Source organism: Myripristis murdjan, chromosome 6, assembly GCF_902150065.1.
Source record: "Myripristis murdjan chromosome 6, fMyrMur1.1, whole genome shotgun sequence".
NCBI classification, from domain to species: domain Eukaryota; kingdom Metazoa; phylum Chordata; class Actinopteri; order Holocentriformes; family Holocentridae; genus Myripristis; species Myripristis murdjan.
This window is the reverse complement of record NC_043985.1, coordinates 33,072,995-33,081,106: the sequence shown is the minus strand read 5'-3', so window position 1 is coordinate 33,081,106 and position 8,112 is coordinate 33,072,995. Positions and strand designations below refer to the sequence as shown.

At 43.8% G+C, this 8,112-nt stretch overlaps 1 protein-coding gene across 3 annotated transcripts in view; it reads right to left on the bottom strand.

Moving 5' to 3' along the window:
* Window positions 1–1,476: 1,476 nt before the first annotated feature.
* glg1a (golgi glycoprotein 1a) overlaps window positions 1,477–8,112 on the bottom strand; it is a 51,734-nt gene continuing 45,098 nt past the window's right edge. Inside the window, exon 27 of one of the 3 annotated variants that reach the window (XM_030053175.1) lies at window positions 1,477–2,114. In XM_030053175.1, coding sequence (XP_029909035.1) covers window positions 2,009–2,114 — 106 coding nt within the window. In that variant the 3' untranslated portion in view covers window positions 1,477–2,008. Of the gene's footprint in view, window positions 2,115–6,807; window positions 8,051–8,112 lie in introns of those variants that run through there. The other 2 variants (XR_003928331.1, XR_003928332.1) reach the window with 2 other exon arrangements.

Sequence of the window (8,112 nt, the reverse complement as noted above, 5' to 3'; positions counted from 1 at the left end):
CTTTTAAATTGACAAACATCTTAAGTTTAATTCATGGCACAGTTCAAACACAACCAACAAATTCTCTCTCTCTCTCGCACTGTTGACTATTAGACTTTTTTTTTCTGAAATAAGATCCTCTGGTGGCCCAGCAGAAGGGAAGGGTCATTGGCTCCTTGAACTGTTGGTCTGGAGCCCCCTGGTGGTCTGAGAAGGTATTGCAAGCCGTCCCTGACCATGCATTCTATAATGGGAGTTTAAACGCTGTTGTTTTCCATTTATTACTCCATGTTTGTGAATAATTCATTCAAATATATGAGATTAAGAAACGCCAAGGTGATGATGACAACTAGAGCCCGTCTGGTCCTTGGTGGCCTCTGCTGATGTTGGGATGTGTGGCCTGCCTTCACACACACACATACCTGAACTGAGCAATATGAGCGCACTGACCAGCATCTCAAAAAAGGTGATCATGCAAATGAAGGGACATTTTGGGGGGGGGCTGACAGCACTGGGTTTTGTTGCAGCGGTTTTTAACTTTTTAATGCTTTTGTAAACTGTGTGACTGTATATAGCCGTGTGTCATGTATGTAAACTGAATATTTTAGCACAGGGAGCCGTGTTTCTGCAGTTTTTTTTATTTTTACTGCCAACAATAAGAAACTGTGCCTGATTTAAGAGGCATTTCTTTATCCCATTAATCTCTTAATTACTGAATATCTGCTGAGAATATCAGCACCAAACTCACCATGCAGGTAGCTCTGAATGCAACACTTTAGCATGCAGGACATCAAGAGATCCAGGAGCGCATCTATTTCAGGCATCATCTGCAATTCATGTGTTATGAGATTTTGTGCTTTTGTTTGGAATACTCCAATACTCCTTTTTCCTACTTCCCCAGACTGAGACCAGATGTTGGACACAATTTTCACCTCTGCATGTCCAGAGGTTCAGTTCTTATTCATTCCACTACGATATGAACATGAACTTTCAGAGCCTTCACACTTTCTTCACTCCAGTTTTCCATCAGCCCAATAAAGTCCTCCACATGAGTTTTAATAAAAGCAGCAGCACTGTTGGCTTTTCAGGACTTTTTCACACTGAAACGCTCCCTCCTCCTCCGCTGGGGAAAATAGTCCCTAAGAGGGGAAACGTTTTGCTTTCCACAGCCAATTATCAGCTGTGTGGTTTCTGAATGTTGAGGACTTTGTTCTGTTTGACTCTGTGTTGTTAAATCTTCAGCTCCTGCAGGATTTGCCAGTTGGTTTGTTGACATGGAAAATGTGTAAACAGGCCAAACATTGAAAATCACCAGGATGAAGCTTTAATAGACTGAATGCTAAAATGTTAGTATGCAGAATCCTCTTATATTTCTTAGACAAAAGAGACAAAACTTACACTGTAAATATCAGTTTATTATATATGTATAAAAAAAAATCAATATATGCTTGTTATCAGCAGGAAAATTCTTATACAAGTTTTCTCCATTTTTTAAAAATTCTGTTATTGGCTGTTAACTGTCTTGCTGTGAATGATATAATTCAATACACACATCCAATAAACATGTTTTTATGGTAGCTGTGTGTCATGTGTGCTGTAAATCCTCCCGGGCGATTTATTTTGAAGGCTCTGAGTCGTCACAATAAATTTTTGGTTTTGTGCGATGTGAGCCGAGACGTCGACATGTTTTGGTCTGAAGAATTTAACACAAACCTGTCAGACGGCCCAGAGCCCCCAGAGAGCAGACAGAACACACACACACACACACACACACACATATATAAAACACACACACAGACATATGGATATATATAGACGCCCAGACAGAAACACACACACACACACACACACACACACACCAACATAAATGCACAGACACGTGTGATCCAGACATCCAGAATGTCTCAGGTCAGTTCACAAATTCGACCGCAGATCTTCACATGCATGGACGTGTGTGTGTGTGTGTGTGTGTGTGTGTGTGTGTTTTGACTGGACAGTGAACACAACACGCTGCGACAGGAGGAGCTGGTCAATACTTCAGATTCATCCTCTCGTATTTATTGTGGTTGGAGGAGCTGAGAGGAAACTTCTTGGTCGGAGCGAAGAAATCAGCTGTGAGCAGCTGTGACAGTTTTCTACAGGGGAAACACAGAGGCAGCAACAAATTACTGACATAGAAAAATATACTGATAAATTTACTCAGAGGTAGATTTTGACCAGTTGTCCATTCAAAAAGTGATCAAATATCTCAGCAATATTCACTGAGGCCAGTTTTAATGTGTTTGTTGTATTTCTAATGGACTCTGAGTTCAATAATGATAAAGTTTAATATTTTTGAGTATTATTGAGATCTTGGACAAACGTACAATTTCTTTCTAGATTTCACACTTAAATGTAGGGAAAGTTAAAGTTAACGCATGAAATTAATTAATATGATGCTGCTTAAGTTATTTAAATATAATGCTGCTTATCGGAAGCCAAGTCAGTAACAGTAATGTGAGCTGTTTATGTTAGAAGCTTTTGAAAGGCTCAATCAGCTGCTGCTCCGGATCCACAGTTCATGTTACAGTGTGTGTGTGTGTGTGTGTGTGTGAGGCAGAGGATAAGCTGAGGGACATGAGGCTGGACTTGCTAACGTCCCTATTAATAACCTCATTATTTTCATGTATAGGTGCCTGTAATAAAAATAAATAAAAAACTCATTGTTAGAATTCCCAGTTTACATTACAGATTCACTCAGTCCCTTTTTCCACTCGATGTGACTCAGTAACTACAGGAATATTGCAGGAATATTACAGAAATATTGCAGGAATATTGCAGGAATATTGCAGGCGACAGTGTGAAAGGCCTGGTGTAGCTCGCTCTCTGCTGCGTGACCAAACTCCTCTGCCGACACCGCGGCATCGGTTCAATGTTTATGCCTGTTGCTATGGTGATGTGAACCACCCAGGAACCAGAAACCCCACAACTGCTGTACCCGTTGTAATACCCGTTGTATTAGTATTAGTATTTGACACCACATTGCACAGTGTCAGTATATTAGAGCTTTTGTTACATGTGGTTATGCTTGGTTACCTGACGTCATGGTTACCGGACATCATGGTTGCTAGACGTCATGGTTAGTGCACGTCATGGTTACCGTACGTCATGGTTATTGTACGTCATGGTTACCGTTCGTCATGGTTACCGTACGTCATGGTTATTGTACGTCATGGTTACCGTTCATCATGGTTGCTTTACGTCATGGTTACCGGACGTCATGGTTGCTTGACATCATGGTTACCAGACGTCTTGGTTGCCGGACGTCATGGTTGCTTGACGTCATGGTTACCGGACGTCATGGTTACCGTTCATCATGGTTGCTTTACGTCATGGTTACCGGACATCATGGTTGCTTGACGTCATGGTTACCGGACATCATGGTTGCTTGACGTCATGGTTACCGTATGTCATGGTTGCTTGACGTCATGGTTACCGTATGTCATGGTTGCTTTACGTCATGGTTACCGGACATCATGGTTGCTTGACGTCATGGTTACCGGACGTCATGGTTACCGTACGTCATGGTTGCTTGACGTCATGGTTACCGGACGTCATGGTTACCGGACGTCATGGTTGCTTGACGTCATGGTTACCGTACGTCATGGTTACCGTACGTCATGGTTGCTTGACGTCATGGTTACCGTACGTCATGGTTGCTTGACGTCATGGTTACCGTACGTCATGGTTGCTTGACGTCATGGTTGCTTGACGTCATGGTTACCGTACGTCATGGTTATCGTACGTCATGGTTACCGTACGTCATGGTTATCGTACGTCATGGTTGCTTGACGTCATGGTTACCGTACGTCATGTTTACCGTACGTCATGGTTGCCTGACGTCATGGTTACTGGACGTCAGGTAACCATGACGTCCTGGCATGCGGTCCAGGGAAAAGTCCCTCTGAATCCCCTGACTGGAGGAACTGGGAGACGCCAGCTGTGGCTGCTTCACCTGGGAGCGACTCTCCTGTCCCGTTTGGATTTGAAGTTACTGCGTCACTGTTTGAGCTGGTGAATGTTACTCGGCACGGTGAGTTACAGTGTTTCCTGTTGTTTTCCTAAACCTGGCCATTTGTTTCCTGCTGTCTCTGGAGTGTGGTTTGTCTCTGTCCACCCCTCCGGTGTCTCACGGCCTCATCGGTCAGTATTTAAACCTCCTGTGTGTCTTGCAGCTGTTTCAGTTTCTCTTCTGTTCTGAGTTCTGTTTAGTTGACCTCATTTTTAAGTCCAGAACTTTCGTGACGTATCTTTGTTTTAGATTATGTGGGTATTTCTTGCATTTTGGGTGAATAAATGTCCCCATGTTTTTTTTGCTTGTCCTTGGAAAATTCCTGGGAAATGATTTCTGTTAAAGAGTGGGAACACTGATGATGAAATTATAACTGAATGTATGATGCTGAGGACTTTTATTTTACAAGGTTATTTGAAGCTGCCCTTAAAGTTCACTATTTTGGAGCCTCTGGGCCTGTTGACTTGATTATTTGGCATCATTTCAGACGCTTCAGTATTGATCCTGATGTGGATGTGCTGCAGGCTCCCGCTCGGCAGTGTGGCGGTCATAAAAGGCTTTGAAAAGCGAAGGTAACAGGAAGATCGGTGTAGAGTCGGACTGATCTCTGGATGTTCTCCTGAAAAATCTCAGACCAAGCCTCGTGTCAGGACTTATAGGCCGAGACGGTCGCACTCCTCTGGGACTTGTTTTGGCTGCTTCTGCATGGGACCCTTCTAGCTACAGCGAGGAAGGTTACAGTTTGAAAGGTAGTGCTTTGGTTTGTGAAATAAAGTAGGTCTGCTCCAAACAGAGCAGGTCTGTTGATTTAATGACTGTAAATTCTTTCTAAACTATGTACCAACTTTCGTTTTTTTTTTTTAGTTGAGTGAGTTCAGATCTTTTTTTTTTTTTTTTGCATATCATCCCCGCCCTCAAACCTCCACCAGCCTCCACTAACCGCTCATGCTTGTTCATCGTCCGTCCTCTGGGTTTGATTTGGGTTTTGATTCGACTGATCTCTGTCCACTGATTGGCTGTTATCAGCCGTAATACGTCCCGCAGGTTTGGGTTAGCAGGTCCCGCAGCATCTTCTCATCTATTTCATTCTATCTATCCTGTTCCTCGTCACTCGCTCTTCCTGTGTGTTCAACACGGCGCAATTACATACAAAGACAATGCAAAGACACAAACGGACGTGAATTCATGCCGGCTAATGCAAAATGAGGTGAATTGCCTTATTTTCCAAATTTTTCAATGTATTTGTGAGTCCGTGACTCGAAAATGCACTTGGTTTGGTTTGTCTGGTAGGAACAAACAGCCTCACAAACGTTACCTTTAGCCACCTTCACTAGTTACTTGGTTAAGGTTAGGAGAGGCTGTTGTGATGGTTAAGGTTAGGGAAAGGTGATGGCTAAGGTTAAAAAAAAAACTTTAAGCAGTTTCTAGCTGATGTTCACTAGCTGTCTAAAAAACGAACGTGGGTCTTGTTTAAGTCGGGACCCGATCCCTGACCTCTGGAGTGAAAATGCATGTGATTGCCCCCCCCACCCCAAACCGCCTCCTTCTGTGACCAATTTCTTTGGTCTTCATGCCGGGACGAACTTTGAGTGACTGAACCTTTGAACATTTGAATGAAACACCTCCTCAACCTGCAGACCGTATGAACTGTCTCTATGACACTTCAGCAAAATCTGCTGCTGGAATAAATCTGACCAAGACCTTTTCCACACAGGAGGGTCTGAGGATTTCCTTGGATTTCTCTCTGCAGGTCAGCGTGGGGGCTAAGGTGGTGTTTAGTGCGTGAAGCCCAGCAGGCTGAGAGCAGGTGGGTGTGAAGGCAGGGTTAGTGTCATCAGGCTGAAAGCTTTACGACAGCAGAACCTCAAGCCCGAGTTTGTTTAAAGCCCAAGATCAGCTCAGCGTCCAAGACCCACAAGGCCACAACAAACCAGACAGGACGACACCCCCTGATCCTGACTGAGCCCTCGAGACGCAAAAACCCACAAAACCCCACAGGTGAGTTATGGGAAAGGGAGGAGATGTTGAGGGGGGGCAGAGGAAGACAGGTGGGCAAATGATCCAATGAGATCAGCTAATGAGACCACAGAGGAAAACAAATCAAAATGCAAAGACTGAAGAATTAATTAATTAGCCAGTTAGACAAAATGAGAACAAGAATATGAAATGCAAATTAAATAAATGAAACAAGCGAGCAGACGAAGCAAAGCGGGCAGAAGCAGCAGCAGGACGACCTGACCGATTCTGACAAAAACAAACAAAAAAAATTAATTAATTAATTAATTAAAAAAGAATAAAGCAAATTAGTAAAAATGTTAGTGGAAACCAAGACCTCATACGTGTTTATGTAATGTCTTGTATTCTTAAAAATTAAACAAATCGTCAAAAATCATAAATAGAAAAATTCTGTATTTTATTATGACCTGGAGTTCATGTCTCATGTCTCAGGAAACATTTCTGGTTGTATTTTTATTCATTTATTACTTTTATTATTTTTATTATTATTTTTAAAAATAAAGGGATCGGATGTGGAAGCACTCTGACGGTCTATTATGGAAGCAAAACACTTTGATTTCAAAAATAGAGGAAGGAGCGAAACATTTTTGTCCCAGGTAGGCGAAGGAATCTTTTTTTGTTGTTTATTTGTTAAACTGCTGGTTTTGGGTTTGGATTAGGAATCAGCTGGTGACTGAATGTAAGTCAATTAAATCTTCCCTCGCCATGCTGGGGAGAAAAAAAACACCTCCAAGGAGGAATAACAAGACAAGACAGCAGAGTAGAAACCTGCAGACTTTATTATTAACAAACTGTCCAATTTTCATCTGTACAGAACAACAAAATGAACGAAACAAAATGGAAAAACAAAAAAAAAAAACAAAAAAAAAAAGAGAGAGAGAGAAGCGGACAGGGAAAAGCACCGTCATACAGCGGCGGCATGAAACTCCATAGATTCAGACACAAAAAACAGCGTTTACAAAAAGATTTTTCTCATTTTTTTTTTCATCATAATCTTAATCATATGTTCTAGTCATCGTTCTGGTCGCTCCGGACAAAAGAACAGCAGGGAACCGATGGACGAGAAGGACGAGATCACACAGCGTTCTGCGAAAAAACCGGCAGGCCGCACTCTGTGGGCAACACACACACTTAAACACACACACACACACACACACACACACACACACAGTCAAGCCCACACACACCTCTGCTCGGTGCTGGAGTGGTCAGGTTATTATGGGATGTTCTGTACAGTGGGATCCCTCGGTGGGACGGTGATTAGGCACGCGTTGAGAAACCAACATTAGATGGAGAAGCGAAGGCAGTTCAGCGATTCAGAATGTCTCATTTACAAGCGAAGCCGCGACGAGTCTCAAAAAACTAAAACACAAACAAAACAAAAGAAAACAAAATAAAACAAACAAACAAACAAAAAAAAACCGTATGGTACGATGAATCTAGTCACTCGGCGTAGCACACGTGTACGGATGTTCGGCTTGAACTGATAACTGGAGACTGGAGGAGACATTTTGATTCATGAGCTCAGACCAAGGTGAAGTCATTCCGGCTCGCCGACGCAGATTCACACGGCAGCGGCGTTTCCTGTCCTCACACCGAGCGCCGCTTCCTGTCCTCACGCCGAGCGCCGCAGCTCTCCGCTCTCAGTGTGAAGACGGGAAATCCTTTTGTTTTTGGTCGAATGACTAAACCAAAACGTCGACCACCTTTTCATCACCCGGCATCGACCTGCAGAGACCAGCAGAGACCTGCAGAGACCTGCAGAGACCTGCAGAGACCCGCAGAGACCTGCAGAGACCAGCAGAGACCTGCAGAGACCTGCAGAGACCTGCAGAGACCTGCAGAGACCGCAGAGACCTGCAGAGACCTGCAGAGACCGCAGAGACCTGCAGAGACCTGCAGAGACCTGCAGAGACCGCAGAGACCTGCAGAGACCGCAGAGGCCTGCAGAGACCTGCATCGACCTGCAGAGACCTGCAGAGACCTGCAGAGACCTGCAGAGACCTGCAGAGACCGCAGAGACCTGCAGAGACCTGCAGAGACCGCAGAGACCTGCATCGACCTGC